At 43.1% G+C, this 24,999-nt stretch overlaps 1 protein-coding gene across 1 annotated transcript; it reads left to right on the forward strand.

The window, feature by feature from the left end:
- ints2 (integrator complex subunit 2) lies at window positions 1-21,900 on the forward strand. The gene is made up of 25 exons (XM_085469426.1): window positions 1-144; window positions 771-1,079; window positions 1,260-1,398; window positions 1,778-1,880; window positions 4,964-5,077; window positions 5,896-6,026; window positions 7,814-7,984; window positions 8,589-8,809; window positions 8,920-9,045; window positions 9,257-9,328; window positions 10,653-10,767; window positions 11,232-11,300; window positions 12,153-12,287; window positions 12,386-12,562; window positions 12,719-12,833; window positions 13,585-13,689; window positions 13,799-13,963; window positions 16,364-16,565; window positions 17,706-17,831; window positions 18,855-19,056; window positions 19,305-19,586; window positions 20,054-20,161; window positions 20,374-20,479; window positions 20,765-20,941; window positions 21,465-21,900. The coding sequence occupies exons 2-25, from the start codon at window positions 775-777 to the stop codon at window positions 21,644-21,646; spliced, it is 3,648 nt and encodes a 1,215-aa protein (XP_085325552.1). The 5' UTR covers window positions 1-144; window positions 771-774; the 3' UTR covers window positions 21,647-21,900.
- Window positions 21,901-24,999: the final 3,099 nt, after the last annotated feature.

Consider the following 24,999-nt stretch of genomic DNA (forward strand, 5'->3'; position numbering starts at 1 on the left):
CACAACACCGACACAATCCAGGACAAGTTCCTCTGGGGGCTCTCCCCGATCGTGCGACCGCGGGGGCTGACGGTACAGTCTGACGTCTGAAGGCCTCCGCGGCGATAACTGTTTGAAACAGTACGTGTCATCTTAATGAGCCAGGTAAGGGCGTTCTTGTGAATTCGTGTATTTATGTTACACTTACTTTATAGCTTAGACGGACCCGTCAACTCAAGGTTGTCTTGTGACAAACTAGCCTAGCTTTTAGCTCTTAGCTTGCTAGCAGTATGCTAAAAGTCTTTCCAGAAGCGAACTGAATGAGTGTTAGCTACTGCTAGCTCATATGTAGCCGTAAAAAACCCAGCTAAGTAGCCGAATTGCTGGTGCTTTAAAAGGCATATATTAAAGATTTCTGAAGGTGAGTCCAGATGATATTTTCACAACAATCCAGTAAACACTAGTTCATGTATTACTCCCAGCAGTTGTTAGCATTTGCTTCAGTTAGTGGTTATAGACGGCTGTTATCTTGTTTCTTTAGTGGCGTGTAACAGCGTTTCTGTTTGTAGTGACTAAACCTATGAACAAGTTATCAAACAAAATCATTACCATCAGCGTACAAGTTACTCTCGCGTTAAAAATGTATATCGAGGAATGAATGGTCACATTATGACAACCGTTAGCTCTGCAACTTAAAGTGTATGTACTGTTGAAAACAGACTAGCAGACTGTAGAAAAAAATGCATCCAGTTTTCCTCTTTAAACCGTCAGTTTTGTCTGTTTCCCCCAAGGTGTATGCACGGAGCGATGGGAGACAGTGCAGGGCTGCAGTTTGTCAGCTCCTATGCTTTTGAAGCCATGCAGAAGGTGGATGTAGTGCGCCTGGCTGCGTTAAGTGATCCAGAGCTGAGGCTGCTGCTGCCCTGCTTGGTGAGGATGGCGTTATGTGCCCCCGCTGATCAGAGCGAGTCCTGGGCACAGGACAAGAAGCTTATCCTCCGCCTGCTCTCTGGGGTTGAAGCCGTCAACTCCATTGTAGCACTTTTGTCTGTTGACTTTCATGCCTTGGAGCAGGACGCACGGAAGGAGCAGCAGCTTAGGTATGACTTATTTTCACATGGTAACACTATATACTGGCACAGTAGTGGGTTACAGAGTGGGAAAAGCTGCTTATCGGGTCATACATATACAGCTATATTTGTTACTGTGTTTTAAAAAACAAAAAAGCCTACTTGGAGTTCATTTTAGCAGTATACATAATGTACCGTCTCCTCTGCTAGGCACAAGGCAGGTGGCTCTAATGCAGAAAGCATCCTGGTGTCACAGCTGCAGCACGGCCTAACTCTGGAGTTTGAACACAGTGATCCCCTCAGGAGACTCCGTCTGACCCTCAGTGAGCTCCTGGCTATCATGAACAAGGTACAGTCAAAGCTCCCCTTATAATTCGGTAGATCTCTGGACACTGACGATGATAACTGAGCATCCACGTTGTAGAAATGTGGAACAAACATGTCACGTATACCTGGGACAGCTGTGTATATGTAAAGAAATGGAAGTATGAATCATTAATGAGTGTCACCTGTGGACTACAGAAACAAGATTGTGCTGCTTTCTTTAACTTTTCATTAAATTTGAAGTTTCTATCAGAATTACGACTAAATCTCTGCCAGCTGCTCTCGCTTGGAATGAAATTAACTGCGTGCTGCTGTTGTCCTTTAGTAGATCCATCTTCATCTAATAGGGTGAGTTGGGTGATGCGTCCCTGTGGCCTGTTTCACATTCCCGTGTTGTTTCTCAGGTGGCAGACTCAAATGGAGAGTTTTTCTTAAAGTCTTCTGAACTCTTTGAAAGTCCTGTGTACTTGGAAGAGGTTGCGGATGTCCTCTGCATTTTACAAGCAGGTAAAAAAGATTATACATTATAATAGCATTGCATTTAATGCAGCAACATTCAAAAACTAGAAAATGCATTTTCTGAAGAAACTGCAGTGTGAATGCTGATAGTTGAATGTTTTGAGCTGAAATGAAACAATTGCTGAATGTTAAGTTAAAAATGTTGAATGAGCTGAATTAGGGATGGGTATCGTTTAGGTTTTATCCGATACCAGTACCAAACCGGTACTTTTGAAACGGTGCCGGTGCTCAACCGGTGCTTAAAGAATGGAGAACACAAAATTGGTCCTAAAACCTCTCATGTTCAGCTGTTTTTTTTTGTAAAAAGATAACAATGTTAGCCTTTTCTGCAGCTATGGGGCATATATGGTATCACTCTTGGCTGGAAGCAGTGCTTAAACAATGGAAAAAACACAAACTTTATCCAAAAACCTCTCATGTTCAGCTGTTTTCCACTTTTTCTTTGGTCATTTTAGCCTTTTTAGCCAGGGTGAAGGGAGCATCTGCCATCAAACAAGAAGACAGCAGCATGTAGCTATGATGATGTTTGCTAGTTCACCTTACATGCATTAATGTAATAACGTGGTTAGCCTACTCAACGTAAATTACACACGAACAACATTAAGCTACTCACGCAGAGAAGAACGGCTGCTGCTGCATCATCATCCTCATCATTTCTGCTACACTGGCAGGGCTAGGGGCCAGGACTCTCCTCTTCGGGTTTTTGGGGATGTTGCTAACTCCGGGTCCGATAACAGCAACCACACCCGCAGTAGATGTGCACGGTGTGAGGTCTCGCAGCAAGCTATCAAATACGGCGCATTTCTCGGCTTTAACAAAACGCTATGCGTCGCCAGGTGTTTCATCGGATTTGAGGTGTTACCTCCTTTGACAGTATCACAGTATCAGCTTAAAGCACTTGTTGCTGCTGAGTTTGCATCTTTTGCTGTGAAGTACAGCCAGACTTTTGACCGCTTCGCCTTGGACATTTTTAATCTGTAGCTCTGCTCTAAAAGAACGTACGTACCTGGACCCGCCTACTACGCTCACAAAGGTAAAATGATTGGCTAGAATCCAAAGTGTATGACACGTGCCATGATGGCACTGGATACTGGTACCCATCCCTACAGCTGAAACATATTGAATAATTCACCTGAAAGATAAAGTGGAGAACTGTTGAAAGCTGAAGTTCACACAGAAGAAGTTTCAAAGTTTGAAAGTAGATGATGTTAAAATGTACATTAGAAAAAGCTGAATTAATTTTTTTTAGAAAAACAAAACATCTGAATGAATATTGAAGGTTCATATTCTTTTAATCACTGAATGACTGAAATGTGGGAGATTCAGCTACAGACAGGTAAAGGGTGTCAGTTCTAATAACCCCTACCAGCTGGGGCTGGTAGGTGTGGAGCTTGCTACAGGGGTGCTACTCTACCCTGCGGAGAATGAATATGATTATCTGAAATTCATCATACAGACTCAGGGTCAGCCACCAGATCGTGTTCTAGACTCTGGCATTTACACTGATGACTATTTCATTGAAGACGACTACAAGCAACAGCGCTGGACAGATAAGACTGACCAACAATTTCAGTACGAGACAGGATATCCATCCCTGGAGACTCGATACATAAAACTTAAACGTCTTGATGACCTCGAACAAATAACGAAGGTTAGACGAGGACCAGAAGATGGCCAAAGCTTATTTGTCAGCTTAATTAAAGAGATGTTGGCCTTGGATGCACACCAGCGCATAACACCCTTGGAGGTTCTCCGGCATCCCTTTTTCAACCCTGGCCTCTCTAACAGGTTCCCATGTATTGACACTGAGAGACCACACAGAATCTCCAGAAGGGAGAAACAAAAGTGTGGATCATTGGGTCAAGCTACATCAGATGAGGCGAGAGTGACGCAAAAGAGAGGAGAAAATTTCGGACTTAATGCCAACGTCCAGTGGTTTGGCAAAGGAGGGATGCGCTGGAGCGGAGTCCTTCCTCGTTTTTATGAGGAGCTATCCACACAGAGACCACCTGACATATTGGTAATCCATGCTTGGGGCAATGATTTGGGACTCATGTCTGCTTATTAACTTCTGTCATTGAGAAGGAATTGATGCAACTGCACACAGAGTTCCCTCAATGACAATTGTATATTCATCCATCAACGAGCGTCAGTTGGGAGATATGGAAATCCAGGCAAAATCAATAAGGACAGGCAGATCGTGAACGCCAGCATTAGAAAGGCTGCTGGAGTGATTATTGAGCATCCATGCTTGAGGTTTTTCAACAACTCCATTTTTTTACCCGACGGAGTTCATTTAAACAAGAAATGCACTGAAAAGCATCCACTCGGCGTCTTCAGTCACCTCACAGAAAACTTTCCTTCAGTCCAGAAAACCATATGTTGTTTATTTTAGGCAACGTGAGCCACACTCTCATTTTTCTTTTCTTTTGCCTCTCACCCCCCAACCAGCCATGACAGATGGCTGCCCCTCCCTGAGCCTGGTTCTGTCAGAGGTCTCTTCCTGTTTAAAGGAAGTTTTTCCTTTCCACCGTTGCCTGGTGCTTGCTCTCATAGGGGATCATTTGATTGTTGAGCTTGAATTGAATTGGATTGAACAACATTTTAAACATTCAGGTGAGAGGTTCACATTGTAGGGAGCACTACAAAATCTACAAATAAAAAAATTGTCACGAGCGGCAAATGAAAATAAAGAAAACAATTTTTGAAAAACATCTCTTGCTGCTCTGTTGGCATGGCAAAGTGTTGAAAACATGCCGAAGCTCAAACACTAATTGTTTACTGCACTTTGTCATGCAGCTGATTTCTGCTTGAAGAGCAGTCTGCAGCCAGCCACTCCCATCTCCTCACAGCCTTGTCTTTTTCTTGTAAAAGGCAGTGACTTGCTTTTTGATAAATACAAAATAAGTGAAAAATCGAAATAATCCAAATAATAAATAATCCACTGCTCCTGAGAGTTCAGAAATAATGCAGCATATTTAAAATAACAAATATTTCTGTAAACATGTCTGAAAACAATCCGTTTCTTTGACCCTGCCGTCTGAAGTGTGTTTGGATTTTCTCCGTCTTAGAGCTGCCTTCGCTCCTGCCGATCGTGGATGTGGCCGAGGCTTTGCTTCATGTCCGCAATGGTGACTGGTTTCTGTGTCTGCTGGTTGCCAATGTTCCTGACAGCTTCAATGAAGGTAATTCATCTGTTGCACAACGCTGCACATTCTGTCAGCAGATAATGGAAAATAGAGTGGCTGATTAATTGACAGGAATAGTTGGATATAGTCAGTGTGGAGGAAACAGGACTTTACCTGAGATTACCTCCAAGGTTTCTCGCTTTATTAGAATTACACACTGATATCTACAACTATATGTGTTGTTCTTAATGCTGTTCACGGCAGTAGACCGAGAGTGCCATTTGTCTTTGACTGATGATGAACATTATTATTATGTCATCCTGACTCCCCGAGAGCCCTTTGAGAGGCTCTCTGGAATAAAACACTCACTGTCTCCTTATCGCACAGAGTGTCAGATCCATGTCAGGCGCAGATTTGTGCTGCGTAGCGGTGATCATCACAGATTCCTTTTGGCTTTGCTGCTGCAGTTACTCTTTCATTGACATGAAAGTGCAATGGATTCATCCTTGGATGAAGTGTTTGTAAGGTTTGCCATGTTAAACACCAGCTGGCAGCCAGACTTCACCCTGCCGCCTCATCAATGGTGTATGAATGATCCAGGAGCAGCACAGATGGAAACTAATTCAATTTCAAAGCGTTGCCATAATGCCAGCTACCAAATTTACTTTTAAACAATATACAGTGGGAAAGTGAAGGACAAATATGCCAGAGAATTGATGTAATCATGGCTGTTGTGTATTGAAGGACATAACTGGGATCTGGAAGTATTCAGATTATACAGTGTTGAAAGTCTGCATACGTTTCTCCTCATTTGCTGTAAGGATATAGTAAGCAGAAGGTCCACAGTGTTTAAGCGTGCCTCTCTGTTGTTGCAGTGTGCAGAGGTCTGATTAAGAATGGAGAGCGTCAGGATGAGGAGAGCGTAGGTGGGCGGCGCAGGACTGAAGCGCTCCGGCAGCTATGTCAGATGAATCCCTCACAGGCTCTCAATATCCGGGCTATGGTGGTAGGTATACCGTTAGTATAATGGCGGGACTGAACTCACGCCAAACTCCCACTTTATTTACAGCATCCCAAAAGTCATTTATTTCAGATGAGAGATGAGTTCTCCCATCTAGTAGCTGCTCTTTTTCTACTCTGGATGCACATTTTCTGCAACATTCATTCTGCTGCCCTGTTTTATCCCATTAATTATGCATGTATTAAATCAAATTAATACTCGCACCAGCACATTTGGAGCATCTGCTCCTTTTTTATGAAGCACTCTCCTGATTAAATGTTTGGATAGCACGACGGTTGTGTTTGCAGAAACATAGCCGCATTAAATATTGATTGTGATCTCAATATAATTATTTGCCGTTAAAACATATCTTCCATAATTTTGCAGTTTCTCTTGGTAACAAATTTAACGCGGCACCCCAGCAAAGCTCATCTGTTTCTCTGCCTCGCTAAACGTAGCCTGCTGGTAATGTAACAGTCATGCACAGATTTCAAGAATGAAAATCAGTTTGACAGACAAATGTTGTGCTTACACCACTTTGTTAAATGATGAATAATTTGTAAGCTGTAGACGTTTGTTTGCTTTTAGCTCCTAAACGTCACTCTTTAGTTATTATAGACTTGACTAACGACTGGCTCTGCTGTGCAGGAAACTATTTTCTCTGCTTAAATCAACTCACCTGATAGAGGGCAGTAAAAGTGATAGGATTTTGCTCTTTAGTCATTTATGTTGTGGTACTCTTAGTGACGCTGTCCCCGAGGGGGAGAAATGAGTCTTATTTCTATCGCTCATAGAGGTTAGAATGTCGGCTATTGAACGAGGCAGAAGAAATTCATTGCCTTGCTGAATGATTCATTAGCAGAACTCGTACTTGGCTGGACTTTGTGGTCTCAAACAACAAGGTCTGGGAATTGATGGGATCCAGTGCTGAAAACAATGTCTGGTGAAGGGCAGTAGAGCTCGCAACCAGCAAGGTCAAGCAACGCGTGATGTTAGAAAATAATGTCGAGAAACATTAATAGTAGGATGACGAGGAACAGTGAATTTAAACAACAATGATATTTCGTTTGCACAGAAAAAGAAGACGACACTAATACAGCAATGCAGGCTTGTATTAGAACGACACCCATATTGCTAGTTCCCCTTTTTTAATTTCCTTTATTTTCAAACCTTGTTTTGGCTCATAATCACTCACTTAGCAAGACAGCTTCTTTGCTCATGTTTCCCCTCAGTAAGAAAAGGAGCTATACAGGGGTCTCGAACTCCAGTCCTCGAGGGCCGCTGTCCTGCAACTTCTCCATGTGTCTCTGCTGCAGCACACCTGAATACAACTAATAGGTCATTAGCAAGACTATAGAACTTGACTGCATGCTGAGGTGGCGACCCCTAACCCTGCTCAAGTAAATGTGTTTGGAACAATGTAATTCCAACAATGCTTTTATTGCACCGTGTTCATTCAGTCATGAGCTGCTGTAACATGAATCAAATGGCTGAATTGCCACCTCAGCATGCAGTCAAGTTCTATAGAGTCTTGCTAATGACCTGCTAGTTGTATTCAGGTGTGTTGCAGCAGGGACACATGGAAAAGTTGCAGGACAGCGGCCCTCGAGGTCTGGAGTTCGAGACCCCTGAGCTATACCTTGGAGACGCGTGTCTTTGCAAAGACCGGGAGCACATCAGCCCATAGTGATAATCAAACAAACATAGACGTAGTCATTATGAAAGAACATGATTAATATTTGATAGAACAGGTGACGGTCTGTAATTGACTGTGGGTGCTCTGTGTGTTCCAGGTGGAGGAGTGTCACCTGCCTGGTTTGGGTGTGGCTCTCACTCTGGATTATAAACCAGATGCAGCAGATGAGGCAGTCAGTCCTCTTGTGTCTTATGTCAGCGGACTGCTGCTTGGCACCAATAGCAAAGTCCGTACGTGGTTCAGTATGTTCATTCGCAATGGACAACAGGTAAGGCCCCGGTTGACTCTCGTATTTCCTGACAACACATAAACAGTCACTCCTTTAGGTGCAAGAGGTGGACCACGCACAATGTCCTCAACATGCTGGATTGTTCCTGTGATGTTTTTAAAGAACAGACAGTAATACAAACACTCGCTGACATTCAAAATGAGATCCTGGTGGGAGTATCTTTCTTGTATTACTCGGTGTTCAGCGCTCGAGTTGGATTGCCCCAAATTTAAGCTAACATTCAAAATATCACAGCAGATATAAAGGAGATCACGAGTCTGGCTATCTGCTGGCATTTCTTGCAGTTTATGGAGCGCAGACACGCTTTAGTCAGCTTTTCACTGTAAATGTCATCATTTGTTTAAATTTCCCTTTCATAAAATGTTGGGGGGTTTTTAGGCGATAAAGCTCTGAGGAGGAACGGAGCTTCTGCTCGCCATTGGAGAAATGTCCTAAAATGTTCCTCAAGTTGCTGCTCATGCAACGAGTCAGTTAATGATCATAATTATCAGATTTGTAAATGAACTTGGGCAAACTGTTACCAAGGCCCAGCGGTGGAAGCATGAAAGTTAAATGGTGTCCTCTCCTCACTCGATCCTGCCAGCGTAAGAGGGAAAGCAGCTCAGTGCTGTGGCAAATGCGCAGACAGCTGCTGCTCGAGCTCGTTGCCATCCTGCCGCGTTCACGCAGCACCCATGTGCCCAATAATGGCGGCATGGAGGAGGAAGGAGGCTCGGGGTACTCTGGCCTCAGAGAGGAGCACGTGGTGAAGGCCAGCGCCCTGCTCCGGCTGTACTGCGCCCTCATGGGTATTGCAGGTCTCAGGTGAGTCAAAGATCATGATAGCTTTTGTTACATTTGATTTTATAATCAATATTTTATGTACTAGTTGTAACAATGTAACAATGTATTTTAATGGCTGTGTTTCCTTCCAGACCTACAGATGAGGAAGCAGAGCAACTACTGCAGCTGATGACCAGCCGGCCTCCTGCCACTCCTGCTGGCGTTCGGTTCGTCTCCTTGTCTTTCTGCAAACTGCTGGCCTTTCCTACTCTAGTCAGGTACATAACGTTTATTGACTCTTACTTTTAGACGTCTTTGTTTTATTCTGCCAACACAAACAGGCCAGGGATCACAAGCTCTTTTTAGCTGCCGGTGGTCTTGAATTTTGATTTGCCCGCTGCTTACCAAAAAGCCCTGTCGGTGTTTTTTGGCATTAATAGTATTCTTTTCATATGTCGACTGAGCATTATCCTCTGTGTGCCTGTGCAGCACTCCAGAGCAAGAACAACTGATGGTCATGTGGCTCAGCTGGATGATCAAAGAGGAGGAATACTTTGAAAGGTAACAATAAAAAGGCTTCATGGAGAACGCAAAAGATTAGAGAGTAAAATCCATCACAGGAAGCTGTCACATGTCTGAGTTTATTGTGACACACACGTTATTGTACTGATTTTATATGTCGTAAGCTTTAAATGTTCATCACATCAGCTGTAATAGGATGATGTCTTTACAGAATTAGTCTATAATGCAACATAAACCCATTTGTGGCACTTAGATCCTGATCCTGTCTCCTATACTGTGAAACATTATACACAGCTGCTGTTGGTGGTGACCTCCTTTCATATGAAGAATCAGCAGATTTGTTTTTAAAAAAATGTAATTTAATTTTTTAAAATTAATTTCAGGAAGTAGAGCCAGTACCATTCACCGAGTTTGGTGTCGGTATAAGACAAAGGTGCTGAGGTCAGCTTCCTCGCCAGTTTTGATTGGTTGTAACTGGTGCTGACATTGACTGGTATATATCTGACATGCATAGATAGCTGTATGGTGTCTTTTCTACTCCTGCCATCCATCTCAGGTATTATTTTTAAACAACCACAGCATACTTGTCCTAGAAATATGAATTGCTAACCAGCTACGGCTAAAACCAAAGCTGCTGTAGGCTTATCACAGATTTCTGTTTGGGCCCATTCAGTGTCTTTTTCATAAGATCCAGGATAGTAGACATGGACATCAGAGGGGACTTTAAAGTCAAGAACCTCTTTTTGAATATTGGACATTATTAGTCAGTTACATTAGTTATGTGCATCTCCAAGTTTGGCCCGTTGTTGTTGCTCCAGTGCTGATGATGCAAGTGACAAGGATCAGTGGATTCACGCTAATCGGTGTGCCGGATTTGAACATTTCTTTACATTAGGCTCTGATAGATTTCAGTGTCAGATGAAGAGGGATGAATAAGGAAGGGCAGATAATCTAAGGATGCCTACACACACTCGGTTTCCTTGCCCCTTGACCAAGTGACCGAGGAAACAAAAAACGTTCCCACAATGAACAAGAAGTTGAAAGTATTAAATCGTCTTTATGTGTTGAACTCGTTCCTTGGAGATTTGTTTTTCCTGTATGAAGTCTCTGACCTGTTTCAGCACCTTCAGCATTGAATATGAATCCGTGTTTTTGTGACTCGAGTCCATAAACCATAAATCTGACAGGTTTGTCTGACTAACCTAAAGGCTGTGAGAGGAAGGTTCGGGTGTGTGTGGGTTGATGTAACGGTCATAATCACTTTTATTTAAATTCTGTCCTGCAACATGAAGGCTTAACGACAAACCTAAATGTCTTCTCTCACTTGCCTCTCCTGCATATGTGTTTGTCTTCCTCCTTACAGCGCCGCAGGCGTATCTGCTTCTTTTGGAGAGATGCTATTACTGGTTGCCATGTATTTCCATAGCAACCAGCTCAGCTCCATTATTGAGTTGGTGTGCTCTACTTTGGGGATGAAGGTAAGGTGGTAGGTGGGAGGGAGGCAGTGATCAATACATCAGTCTGGCTGACCAGCCACTGGCCCCTCTCGTCTGCTGCAGCAGTGGTGCATATAAAGACTATATCACTAATGAAACATTTGCAGCATACACGTATCTAGCTAGCTGCTCTACACCCTGCAGCCAGTTTTCAGTGTTATTACTTATTAAGTGCACTATTGTTTCTTGTCTGTGTGCTAAGTAGTTTCCCCGTCTCACTGTATTTCCCACTAAGATGTGTAATGTAATTGGATTTAGAGCCTGTTTGTTTCCACCCCTAGGGCAATCCTCTCAATTCAGTGTTGTGCTTGCCATGTAGAATTTTTCTTATGAAATATGAAAAGAGGGAATTACAAAATAGCAGCGCTGCTGCCTACAGGCTGTTTTCACTCACAGCGAGCCTGCCACTCTGGATGTTTTTCATAGTTTTTGTGTAATTCCTGCAGATTGCCATCAAGCCCAGCTCACTGAGCAAGATGAAGACCATCTTCACACAGGAGATCTTCACTGAACAGGTGTGTATGTATATTACAAGTCCATCATTGTGTATTGTTACTGGGCAACCACCGTTTTTGTCAGTGATTTGATTTAGATCTCTGACTCAACACCTCCATCCTTTCAGGTTTCACTGTTTACTATCAGACCAATTGGGGGGGGGGATTTGCTGCTGAAACCTTTTTCATAGGAAGCACAGAAAGTTTTGACTTTGATATCTTTAGGTTATTACTGCTTGACGTTGGCAAACTGTCACGGTGCATGACAGAGTTTTCACACCAGTATAGACTATTAGCATCACACACATCTGTCTGTGTCATGGGGTAAGCTTCTTAAACAGTGTTATAAGAGAGATCGGACACCTCATGAGTCTTGAACCAGTAAATCCCATAATGGCAACGATGGTTGGATAGTTTTAACCCTATTTTGTAGCAAACCTTTTAAACTGTTTTTTCAGATTCAATTTGATATTAAAGTTAGGAGCTACTTTTGGCTGCTCCCTTATTTCCCAAGGATCGGCATATTTGATTTGGCACACATTTGATGCCCTTTGCCCTTTCTGATGCTGCCCGCCCATTTATCTGGCATTGGGACTAGGAGTGCACTTGGCTGGGGTTTATCTCCTAACAGAATTAAATTTACCATCATTCACATATATGGTGAATGTGTTACCACTGCACCACGGAGCAACTATATTATTTCGATAATGATTCAAAACGTAAACACTTGGCCAAAGATGATGGTTGGGCCCATGCTGCTGGTATAGAAGTAAATTTTCCTGTCCAGGAGCTACAAAAGAAATGTGGCACAAATGTTTATAGTCTTTACATTTCTGAACTGTTAACAACAGTTGTGTGACTTTGGCTGTGCAGGTGGTTACAGCTCATGCAGTTAGGGTTGCAGTGACCAACAACCTAAGTGCCAACATCACAGGATTTCTTCCCATTCACTGCATCTACCAGCTGCTTCGGAGCCGAGCCTTCACCAAGCACAAAGTGTCTATTAAGGTAATGCACACGTTATGGCTGATTGTGACTATTGCGTAACTTTGTACTACTGCACAGCTGTTTGAAACTGTGTTGTTGCCCTTGTGTGCACCTTCTAGGACTGGATCTATCGCCAACTCTGTGAGACGACAACACCCATCCACACCCAACTTATTCCCCTAATTGATGCTTATATCAACTCCATCCTTACTCCAGCTTCCAAGGCAAACCCAGAGGCCACCAACCAGCCAATCACAGAGCAGGAAATCCTCATTGTCTTCCTGAGCTCTGCAGGAGTAAGTCGCTTCCGAAGCTAAATCCGCACCCTTACAAAACACCAGTGCAGTGCATTTGATGGGTTATTGTTAATTTAGTTTGAAACATAATTACACTTTCATAATCCATAATTTTGCTCACATATCCATGTCCACGTTTGCTGGTGATCTCTTTAGCAAGCGGATGGTAGTCGAGCAGGACGGCAGCGCTACTCTATCACCACCCAACTGCTTATCCTGTACTACATCCTGTCTTATGAGGAGAACCTGTTGGCTAGCACCAAACAGCTGGGTATGTATGAGGCTGTTTCCCAACAAAAACACTGCGATGTGTTTGGCTTCCCTTTGTGCTCTTGGCTCACCTCCCTCCTGCTTCTCATTTTCTCTTTCTGTGCCTGTCTGAATTGCATCCTTTGTCATTTTCCTCACTGAAGAATGCATTGTGTGGATGATGAAGGGAATTTGTCAGCAAGTGAGAAGAAAAAGGAACCTTTTGTCCTCTGTTAAGTTGTAGGAGATGCTCTGGATGTGCAGTCATTCATCCTTTTCTCTCTTGGCACTGAATGTTGGCTGCTTCATAGAGAATAAATGGTTGGCTGACAAAGAGCCAAGTACAATGGCTGCGGGAGCAAAGCTAACTAGGACAGCTGTAGGTTAGATTGAGCATTAGCAGTTAGCCTAGTCAGTGTTTATTCTCTCCCGTGACGAGCTCTCCTCTTTCCCTTCATTAGGCCAGATTTATGTGAGAGTTTATGCCCATCTCTTTAATTGCTGTGTTTACCCAAGTGCTCTCTCAGCCTTCAAGGAAGGAGTAATGAAGCCCATCAGCAGTGGTAATGAACCCACGTCAATGAAAAATCACCTCAGCTTCTCGAACGCATCGGCACAGCGGCTCTGGTGTCCTCACACAATCAAATGAAACATTTATCCTCCATCTCGTCCTTATTTTGCTTCACATTTTCACTCTGTTTAGTATTTAATTCAGTATAGTTTCTGTGATCCACTCACTTGTCCTGTTTTCCTCTTTTTCTGTTTTTTTTAAGCCCTGATGCAGAAGAAGCCAAAATCCTACTCTGCAGCCCTGATGGACCAGATCCCCATTAAGTACTTAGTTACCCAGGCCCAAGGGCTGCAGCAGGAACTCGGGGGTGAGAGTCACTTTTGGCTTTTTCTTACTAAACACATGGAGAAAAACCCCCAAAAGGTAAAAATTATTTGATTATTGTAGACTGAACGCAGTTTCTTCACTGATCCCAGGTCTGCATTCGGCCCTACTGAGACTGCTTGCAACCAACTACCCACATTTATGCCTTGTGGAGGACTGGGTGTGTGCGGAGGAGGTGACCGGTACCCTGCCCCTGTTGAGGAAGATGATGCTTCCCAGCAACACCTGTAGATACACCCAGAGACAGCTTCACCAGGGTGAGCACAGGAAATTTAAGATGTAGCTGCTGAATTTAAGTTAAAAATATTAAGAGAGAAACATTTTAAAGTAATAAAAACCCAGACAGATGATTGATGGCTTTACTAGCACCACTGACGCTAATCTAGACGCCACAGTTGGGCGAGTGAAATGCCAGATTATCTGTTTTAGGTTGGAATAAAATCATTTATCAATCTGTAATCTTTGTGGTTAATCTTTTATGCTGTGTTGATCCTACAACTGCTGAAGGATCAACAGTTTCAATAGATGTAGGTGATGTGTAGCTACATCCAGATGCTGTGTGCCGCTGCACGACAAACGCAGAGAGCTGGCGTCTCGTTTATTTGGCTCTGTCATGTGGTGTTCTTGTGTTTCTCTGATCTTCATTGTAGTAGTTTAAAAGAAAGTTGTTTGAACTGAGTGATGGTTACATACTTGTGTTGCGGAGCCTGTCTCTTAACCTGAACAGCTTACTCCATTTGTATGGCGTTATTTTTGTGCCACTATTCTGAGCGCACGTAAAAAAAGTTTGCATGTGCAAGTGTTGTATTTTGAGGAGAAATTTATTTTGAGCAAAGAAAAGCTGAACTTGAGTGAACAAAATTCATTGCTGCGTGCAAAAACTGTATTTCAGTGTTTGCTATTATCCACACACACAACAGCAGCCCCTCTCGCTCAGTTTTTGCATTTGCGCTCGCTCGCAATGTGTTGCTCGCGCGCTCAACTCTTTCTCCACACCGTTATATTTGTGCCACAAAACCAGCCAATCACAGACTTGGATGCAAAAAAATCTGATTGGCTGTTTTGGTCTCCAATCAGCTCGAAATGACAAAATGCAATATCCCAGAATCCATTTCGTCCAAACTCAAACGAGGCAGTGGCGGAGGAACACAGAGTGGCGGAGTTCGGAGATGCCTGTTACCCACCAGCTGACCGCATAGCTGGACTGGCCATTGGGCATCCCGGACATTTGCCTGGTGGGCCGATGGTGATTTTTCATTTTTATGTTTGTTTGTTTTTGGGCTGGACCAATTACAACACATCCGTATTGAAGGGAAAAGGAACACGATTAGTCCCGGACTTCAGCTAGAATCAAAAAGACAAAGCTGGAGTTATTCTGTCTTTACGCTGCACAGCTGCCTCTTCTCTCATCCTGCCTCTCCTGTTGCTACTTCAATCATGAAACTGATCAATGATCAGCTGATCGTCTCTCTTGTTTGTTTATCTCCCACTTTGCGCCAGAAACAGGAAACCAGTGGATGTTACGCTAAACAACAGCAGCACGTTTAAGCTTGATCAGCTGTTGTTAGAATTTATTTAATATTAATTTCTAGTATCAGCTGATGTTTGCTGGAGCCACAGCTGTAAAGCTGCTGGTCATGATATCGGTTTGGAAACATGAAGGTGATACAAATCATACATGTATACCAACAAGACAGTACATCACTGTCACAACAGCATTTGTTTTAGTTCAAAGGATTTTTTTTTTCTTCGTTTTTCCTGTAATACCTGGTGGTGTAGTCGGTGATTTTCTCTCAGTTCAGCCTTTTATATTATGTTTAACCCGAGTGACCACCCGGTCAGCTGGTGGGTAACAGGCATCTCCGAAGACGTCAGAGCACTTATGCAAATATGTGATGTCCTGATGAATCGAGCAGGTATTTGAAGTTTACACAGAAACATTCTCGCATGAAAATATCTTTAAAGTTTATTTTGTGACCCAGAAAGAGTAATATTTCAAACTCCGCCCCTCTGTGGTCCTCCGCCACTGCCTCGTTTGAGTTTTGGATGAAATGCATTCTGGGATATTGCATTTCGTCATTTTGAGCTGATTGGAGACCAAAACAGCCAATCAGATTTCTTTGCATCCAAGTCTGTGATTGGCTGGTTTTGTGGCACAAATATAATGGTGTGGAGAAAGAGTTGAGCGCGCACGGGCAGAAATGTTGAGAGCACGAGCAACACAAATGCAAAAACTGAGTGAGAGGGGCTGCTGGTGTGTGTGTGTGTGTGTGTGTGTGTGTGTGTGTGTGTGTGTGTGTGTGTGTGTGGATAATAGCAAACACTGAAATACAGTTTTTGCAGGAATGAATTTTCTTCGCTCAAAACAAATTTCAAACACTTGCACCTGCAAACTTTTTTTACGCGCGCTCAGAATAGTGGCACAAAAATACCGCCATACATTTGTAGGATTTAATCTGTGATTTACATTTTTCCTCTCTGACTCTTGAAATGCATCCATGCTGCTAAAGGAATCTGTTGATTAACCTCAACGGACAATCACAAAATAATTCTCAAGTGTATTTATGATACTGTGCTGTGCACTTGTTGTACACTGATGGAGATGCAGCCAAAGCTTCTCTATGAATCAGAGATTAAAGCTTATGTTTTCCTCCCAGCCTTCCAGAAGTTGCCATCAGGTAGTCCCAGGCTGATGCGTATCCTGGAACATTTAACACTGCTTTCACCTGGAGACCTGATCCCTTACGCGGAGGCCCTCACAGCCAGCATGGCTCTGCTGCTGGAGCCTGCTGTGCCTCGTCGTATACTACAGACCGTCAACAAGCTCTGGATGGGTCTGAACACCGTGATGCCCCGCAGGTACGTGCTCCGGACATGCAATCAGGAATTTGTGCCTTAAGGCATTAATGGAATCACTTGAGTAACTAAAATTGGTCTAAAGAATTTTCTTGTCCTCACTAATTAGAATTTGACATCACTGAAGTCAATGAACTCCCCTGCTGCTGGTTAAATAATAATTATACATGTTTCCAGTAAAAGGCTTACAGGGGTGTTTGACTTGTTGCTTCCTCCTCTAGGCCTCACTCTGCTGCTCAAAGGAGCACAGCTACCAAAAGGAGCCTGTTACAAGACGAGCTCAGGCAGGAAGACTGAGGGGGAGATGTAAGGGGTTGTCGGGGGAGCATGCTAGCGGGCCGTCGTTATTACCGTGTTGTTTGGAAAATACGGCGCACTTAAAATCAATCCTTTGATTTTTCTGAAAGTCGACAGAGCCCCTTATAATCCCGTGTGCCTTATGTATGAACTCTGGTCGTGTTTACTGACCTCGAAACGATTTTATGTGCACGGCGCTCGAAAATCTGTCAAATGTTTTAGTACGACTTTGCTGAGCTACGAAGCCGCACCACTTGATGGATTGTGGGAGCGTTACGGCTATCGTAGGCGGAGCCTCGCGGAGTGATACGTACTGTGCTTCAACATAATGTTACCGTATTGTGTGTGTATAACCTCTTTTAAGTTTTGTGGATGTTATACATGGTTATGCTGAGGATACGTCGGCCAGTTTCCACTGGAAATGCCTTTTGGTTAAACTGTCAGTGAGGAGTTTGCATTTGCACTGTTACATTTTTCTATAACTTTAATGCAGATAAAAAACAGCTGCTTGTTTAAGTGAAAATACATTGATGTTTTTTTTTTTTTTGCACTAATAAAGTTGAGGAGTTGTAAAGTATTTTGTCTCGTGTCAATTATATCGTCAGTTATATCGTTATTGCAAATTTTCAAATGTATATCGTTTGGTCACATCACCCTGCTCTAGTCTGAATATTAATCTTGGGCGTAATACTGTCAGTTTTACTTTGAGCAGTTTTAATGTTGTCCCTTAACAAGGCAGTGTTTCTTAGTCTTAGTTAGGTCAGAGTTCTTTAAAAGCCGGGTACAGTCGGTGCTTCAGTTAACAAAACTGTGTGGTGGGAATGAAATTATGTGTCTGTGTCACAGGCTGTGGGTGATGACGGTAAACGCCCTCCAACCTTCAGCGAAGCTGCTCAGGCAGCAGAGGTACACCCAGAATGACCTGATGGTCGATCCTCTCATCGTGCTGCGCTGTGATCAGAGAGTATACAGGTGACTACAAAAAGCCACGCATGGACTCAGACATACAGTCTCAGACGTGTTGCAGTAGGTGGGCTTTCATGTGGTCCACATTTTCACTGAACGTAACTAAAGAATTTCTTCTTATACAAAAGATGAACCCTTTATGACCAGGCAGAGCGCGCACGCTCCGTTTTCCGTAACTATTTTTAAAGCCCGGTAGCACTGGAACCACGTGAGCTAGCGCAATCATTTTTTTTTTGCATATGAAACCGGAGGAGTTGTACTTACATCTGATGCCATCAGCTCGTCCTCAGTCACGGTTTCCTTCCACATACAGCTTTGCAACACCTGCATAAAAAGCACTTGCAGCAACAACAACATAATATTCCAGAAACAGGCTCGTCCGATCCGATCAGCTGTTCGTAACACTTCCTACGTTGGAATAGACGTCAGCGTGAACTGTTGCATGCCCGCCATGACCTGCCCGGAACTGGAAGTAACGTCATTTTCACAGAAAATGTATTTTTTGTCCTGTAGGGCATTTACAAAGATATGCAGGTATTTTTAAAATAGATTTTGAGTTTATGCCTTTCTGTATCGTGTCTGGGAGGCTTAAACTCAAACTGCTGGAAATAATCTGTTTTGATGCTTTTTTTTTTTTTGCAAATTTGCATCATAATATTTATTTTCATTTTTCCTGCAGTATATAAAAATTAGTGTATCTCAAAAATAAAACTATGAAGACACTCAAAATAATTTTCCTGTGGTTGGAAACTATTTTGTGCAACTGTTTTGTATTTACAGTTTTGAGGGGTGAACCTCTGAAATTACTCTAACTGGAAATATATGGAAAAAAACAAAAACGATTTTTTTGTCATTTATTGCACTTTTTTATGTAGTTACTAAGGACTTAATGCATACATGTTATTAAAATTGAGGCTATAATGGTTGTATTGATGTATAGAAACTGCATGTAAGAATATAAAGATGAGCTCTGGCAGACGTGTTATGATGCGTCTTAATTGTCAGGTAACAATATTTGTTTTTGGCCAGGTGTCCTCCTTTGATGGACATTGTCCTTCACATGCTGAATGGCTACCTGCTGGCCTCGAAAGCCTACCTACAATGTCACCTGAAGGAGACGGCCGACTTTGATCGACAGAGCCAGACTGTGTCGAGCCTCGGTGTGCCGGGACAAGCAGATACGCCGGAGGTCACCAGGGAGGAGCTAAAGAACGCTCTTTTATCTGCGCAGGTCATTTGAGTTTTATAAGAGTGCTATGCATGTGACAGCATATTCATTCCTAACCCTGTTTCCTGTATCACGTTGTTTCTTCATCCCCCCCAAAATATTACACTGCAAAATTTTCAAATCTTATTTTTATGTGAAATTTCTATCTTACTGGTGTTTCAGTAAAACAAAAAATGCAAAAAGACACTAAAGTGTAACGGCGGGCCTTTTATGCAAAGTCATTATAAATCCTTGTTTTTGTCCAACTGCAGGACAGCGCAGCAGTGCAGATTCTTCTGGAGGTGTGCCTGCCAACCTCTGAAGAGCAGCAGCTGGGGGCCACCACAGACAGCCTGTTGAGGAGCATTCGGGGCCCCGTGCCAGGGAAATTGAAACAGGGAAGCCTGGGGCCTGCAGCCAAGGGGGGCGGGGAGGCTGCGGAGCCAGAGGGAGGTTTGCTCAGTGATTTGAGGGAGGTGCAGTGTCTCATCTGTTGTCTGCTGCATCAAATGTTCATCGCCGACCCCAACATTGCCAAGTTGGTCCACTTTCAGGTAATATAATGCTGGCAGGTTTATTGTGCCATTTTGTGCATCCTTCCACATTTTCCTATTGAAAGCATTACAGTCATTGATAATTGATTACACCGTAGAGCAGAAAATACCTTCAATGCGTTTTTCAAGAAGATCTGAATCATATTGACCCCATTAGTCATCAGATTGTGCCGTGGCGTAAGTAATAAGTGAGTGCAGCTCCCAGAAGCAGCAGACAGCCATATGGTGGACTTCATCAAACCGCTTCCTGTCACAGTAATCCATCCACGCTGCTGAGCAGGAGCTGCTGAGCAGGAGCTGCTGAGCAGGAGCTGCTGCAGTGTGCATCGGCGCACACGCATGTTTACGCTGGCACTCATTTACATAGACGACTGTTTGAATAAATGAACTGCTTATTTGCGATTTCTTGCTTATGTTGCTAGATTAATTCCAAGTTTCCCGTTTCCTCTTGTCTCCCTGTCTGCCAGGGTTACCCTCAAGCTCTGCTGCCTCTAACTGTGGCAGGCATTCCCTCCATCCATATCTGTCTGGACTTCATCCCAGAGCTGCTGGCCCAGCCCCAGCTGGAAAAACAGGTGAGGCCTCCCAACCTCCCCTCCCCTCTCTTTCCTGGCTTTCACTCCTAGACTTGCCCTGGGTTTGTGCCAGAGCCTCTCTTACACTGTTGTGCTTTTATTTATTTATTTTCTCCAACCAGCTCTGCTCGCTGCTCTGCTGAGTGTTTGCATATTTGCTACATAAATAAATGTATTAAATGTCTCACTGTTGTTATCGTGTGTCCCTGCAGATCTTTGCAATCCAGTTGCTATCATATCTGTGCACCCAGTACGCCCTACCCAAGTCCCTGAGTGTGGCCAGGTTGGCCATCAGTGTCATGGGTACACTTCTTACAGGTCGGTAAACACTCTTTACGTCTCACACGCTCATGCATGTGGTGATATACTTCCTCTTTTAGTGTGCGTCTTTTCTCTGTCAAACATTCAGTCTGCTGCCTGCACTGTGCAGTTCATCTTACATGAATCAGCTGTTGGCACACAGATGTTTTTATCCCTGTGTTTAGCTGCCATCCTCTGGTGTTTAGCTGTTAGTGCAACATTATTTCTCTACACTGTATTAACTGTTTATCAGCCTTGTGTTTTGTGTTAATTGTGTATTCGTGTGTGTGTTTTGCTTCCTAGTGCTGACTCGTGCCAAGCGGTTCCTCTTCTTCATGCCCACCCTGCCATGCCTGGTGGCTTTCTGCCAGGCGTTCCCTCCACTCTACGATGACGTGGCAGCTCTCTTAGTACAAGTGGGCCAGGTTTGTTCTTCGGACGTGGCCACCAAAGCCCGGGACATCGATCCTTTTATCGCGCGTAAGCATGATTACTCGTTTTCTTGGCAGAATAATGTTGACACAAAAATATTTTGACCCGAATGATTTTTGTTCATCTTTTTAAAAATCCACAATCCAGATGTTGTAATTAAAGCCATCTGATCATTTCTGTCCTAAATGTCTAAGAATTATGAGAAAGAGCCTTCATCATTTATTAGCTTTGATGTGTTTGAGTGAAGCCTGATGTTGCCTTACACATAAAGACCAAGTGCCAGCCTGCTCCTCAGACTGAGGGTTTGAAGCTCGGTGTTGGTATCACTGCTGTTGGATCTGTACTCACTGTGGATGCACAGCTCATGTATTTCACTGGATCTAGTAAATGTGTAGTAGGAGTATACCTACCATAGACATTTAAAGGTGTTGTCCATGTATGCTACTGCAGACAGGCTTGATCTACTTTGTTTATTCAGCATTTCTGGACGCTTCGATTGGACATAGAATAATTTGTGTAGATGAGTTTAGATCTACCAGTGCTAAAGAAAAACACTTGTTTTTTCACTCAGGCTTGCAGTATCTTAAGGAGAAACCACTGGAGGCTGTGGTCTCAGGAGGACACCCCTGCAAGCTGACTCTACCCCAGAAGACAGCAGAGGAGCTGGGTGGGGCTGACCCTGATGTCCAGCTCTGTTACTGCATAGAGGCCACCTTCATGGACATTATCAGCTGCACCCTTCACGGACTATAGAGCAAACACACACAGAGACTCTGGATGGTTCAAAGGGACTTGATTAAACCAACAACTCCAAACACTCTGTGTTCATGTGCTCTGTGATGATTTGTAGAAATCAAAATGTTTTGGGGTTTTTCTTCGACCTCTGTAAGCATATTTTTTTAACTTTAAGTGCTACGACCTTTTTTTCTCAGGCACTGAAAAAAATGTTGCCTTCAGATGTGAGAGTTTTGTAATGTATTTGTTTGTAATAAAACAAAGGAAATATCCGTCTGAGGTTTATTCTGCAGTGGGAAGTTTGGATAGATGTGGCATCTCCTCTCAGCAGAAATCTGGACTCCTGGTTTTCGGTTTTCTGCCCCTTGCATATAATTAAGATTTTATTTCTTGTTTTTACTGGAAATAGTTAACTTTTTTTTATGCAATCAAAAAAAGACCTTTAAATCCAGTTACAGTTAAGTCTTAGGAGTTGTTTACGTTTTTGACCTTTTAACATTTTAACACAAGTTCACAAACATCAAAGAAGAAAAAGGATGATTGGAGCAAACGAGTTGGTTCTGTTGGATATTTTTACAATAATCTTGATAAATACCTGAAATATACAGAAGAACCAATTCTTGTCAGTTACAATGTTTCCAGTAACTAAAGTCATTAAAATGGTTTGTTTGGTTTATAATGAAATCTTTGTACCTCTGAGCACAAACATGGTTGGTTCCTTCTAAAACAAGCAGCTGGTTTCAAAGACAGATAAATAGCACTGAGGCATATTCAAACATTCACACGCTTCAGATAATAACTTTGGGTTATGATTCTTAGATGACCTGCTGCTAGTGCACGTGTATAAAAATACTGTCCAACTTAAAAAACAAAACTTGTTCAGGCTTAAGCAAAAACAGCAGTGTTTATTTTCTAATTCTTGAATTCAGGCTGGGCTCGACCCCCCAACCAGCCCACGCCTATTTCTTAAAATGCTGTTGTGTGCACTGTAATGTGTAGCTGCTATCTCACATGTACCTCGGGATGCATCATCATCTGTAGGCCTCGTGGGCTGACATCAGCCTATCAGGGAATAAGATGGCATTTAGTGATGTCAGTGGCTGATCTGTATCTGTCGCGTCACGCCGCTGTTGCAGTAGGTAAATGTCCAAAGATGTCGAGATAAAGAGCTGGGAGGCTTTCAAACTATTTTTAAATGTGGAATTATTTTATTTTCCTGGCACAAAGGTGTTGATTTGAACTTATATTCTATTGGAGATTATGTATCGGAATTTCAGGAGCAGGACCTCCAAACACGCTCCAGAGGGTCCCCCAGTTCTGCAAGCTGTCGTTCTCGTTTACGTGCCCCTCCCTCCCTCCGTCCCTCCTTGTTCTCATTTCTTTAACTTCACTTCTATTTAGTACACGGGGGCCTGGGAGCCATCGCCAGTCTCCTTCGAGGCCTTCCCCAAACCGCAGCTCACTTCATGTCCAAGCATCACCTTTACCTACTAAAACACTGTCAAACCTAAAATGAGGACGTGGGCCCAGCGAGTGAGTTCTATTCTACTTGCTTACTATTAGTTACTTCACATTTAGTGTAGGTTGTTGCTGCTGTGCTGTCCTGACAGGTGTATCCTGATAATTCACCAGAGGGCACTCTTGCCACACTAAAACCAACACGTCCACTCCATCAACAGCCATTAATTACAGAAACCTTGTTGATTCAGTGGTAAAGAGTCAGAGAGTAGTTTTCAAAGTTGATACACAAATATAAAACTGTTACTGTCAGAAGGTAAGAATGCAGCCGCCCTGTGATTTACAGTAATATGCAAAACGCTGCTGGAGGATTTTACATATTATGTGCCAGTACATAATGGCGCCACCGCTGTTTAAACGACCAGAATTACTGCACATAAAATACATACCGAGGGATTTTAGACCTAATTGCACCGGCAGTCACGTGTAAATGTAATATATGAAAACAAACTGGTAGATGATATGCATCATGTTTTGTAGCCTTTTAAGGGAGAGATGAGTGGCAGCCACAGTTTCTCTGTTTGTGAATCCATGAAGTGCTCTGCAGCAGTTTGTTGTGCCGCTGCAGTTTCCTGGTGCTGTGAGAGATGCCTGAAGCAAGTGAGGGTGAAATCACAGAGCAGTTTTGTTTTCACTGCTGTGCTTGTAACATCGAGCGCCCAAAAATACAACATTTTGCAAACTGCAAGGAGAAGGGTGCGGCGAGGGGAGAAGTAAGAGAGATGTAGTTGCTCAGTTCAGTTTGACAGAAGCTGAAGAAAATAAAGAGAATCTTCAGGTAACATTTATTATGTTTCGTGCTGATTTGGAAATACCAAACGATGGCATCTATGTTGTAATTAGAGTCTGTCAGCAGACCCAGAACAAAACTGCTCCAGTTCAGACACGAAGACGTTGTGTTCTGCAGGGATGTAGATGCCGTCGACATAATCAGACCTTCACGTCTTTTAAAGAATGTTATTTAATGAGGGAAGCACCAAAACCACACTTTAGTGCTGATACTGATACAATACTCACAAGTGATTTGTCTGTCACGGCATCTTTCAAACAGCACAAATTCAGTCACACGTGTTTAGATCGCACGTATAAGAGCCGCAGAGTTCACGCCGCGTCCCTCACGTACAAAGTTAACATTTACAGTAACGATGCGGCGGCTGCTGATTATCTGCTGTCTCTCATTCATGAGACACAACCAAATCTTCAGAGATCAAATGGTCATTTTTAAATAATCAGTTTTACATTCAGTACATCAGCATTCGACAGCAAACAGGCAGCAGCTGCTCGGTGAGCATGAAGACTAACCGTAGTTTCACAACAATGCTTTCATGTCTTTAGAAATCTCCGAGATCACTGAAGGCAAAGTGGCTTTCTTAATGTACTCGTCCGAGTATAATGTTGCCCACATTTTCACTTCAGGTTGCTTTTGTTCACGTTTGTTTCCTGTTTGCTTTTGTTTACTGGCAGTAATAAAAGGCGAGCCCTTAAGAGGCAGCACATCTCCCACTCCAGCTCGTTACAAGAGTCGCTGAGGGTAGCAGAGCATTCTTCCCTTGTTTGTCTCAGTGGCTCTTAGACAGAAAGGCACTTCAGGTAAAATGCAGTAAAACGCCCACGTACTGCTATAACTATGCCTGAGACATCCATGTGATGCACACTGCTTGGCTCTCTGTTGCTCTTCAGGTAATTGAGTTTTCAATCTGTTTGAATTCTCTCATACAGAAACAGCATTTTTTACACTGGTGAAATCAAATCTGCAGTGACGTTTCCAAACACAACTCTTTAGCACTCCAGCATCTTTTTACATCGTTTCAAATTATACACAGCAAAACTGAACACATCCCTCTGCAACATCC

Source organism: Copadichromis virginalis, linkage group LG10 (genome assembly GCF_057382275.1).
Source record: "Copadichromis virginalis isolate Kocher_CV1m ecotype Utaka linkage group LG10, C_Virginalis_male_GT1.1, whole genome shotgun sequence".
Lineage (NCBI taxonomy): Eukaryota > Metazoa > Chordata > Actinopteri > Cichliformes > Cichlidae > Copadichromis > Copadichromis virginalis.

Coding starts and splice junctions, on each gene's coding strand:
- ints2 (XM_085469426.1), top strand. CDS start 775: ATGCACGGAGCGATGGGAGACAGTGCAGGGCTGCAGTTTGTCAGCTCC. Junction 6,027..7,813: donor TCAATATCCGGGCTATGGTG/GTAGGTATACCG, acceptor TGTGTGTTCCAG/GTGGAGGAGTGTCACCTGCC. Junction 20,162..20,373: donor AGCCCCAGCTGGAAAAACAG/GTGAGGCCTCCC, acceptor GTGTCCCTGCAG/ATCTTTGCAATCCAGTTGCT.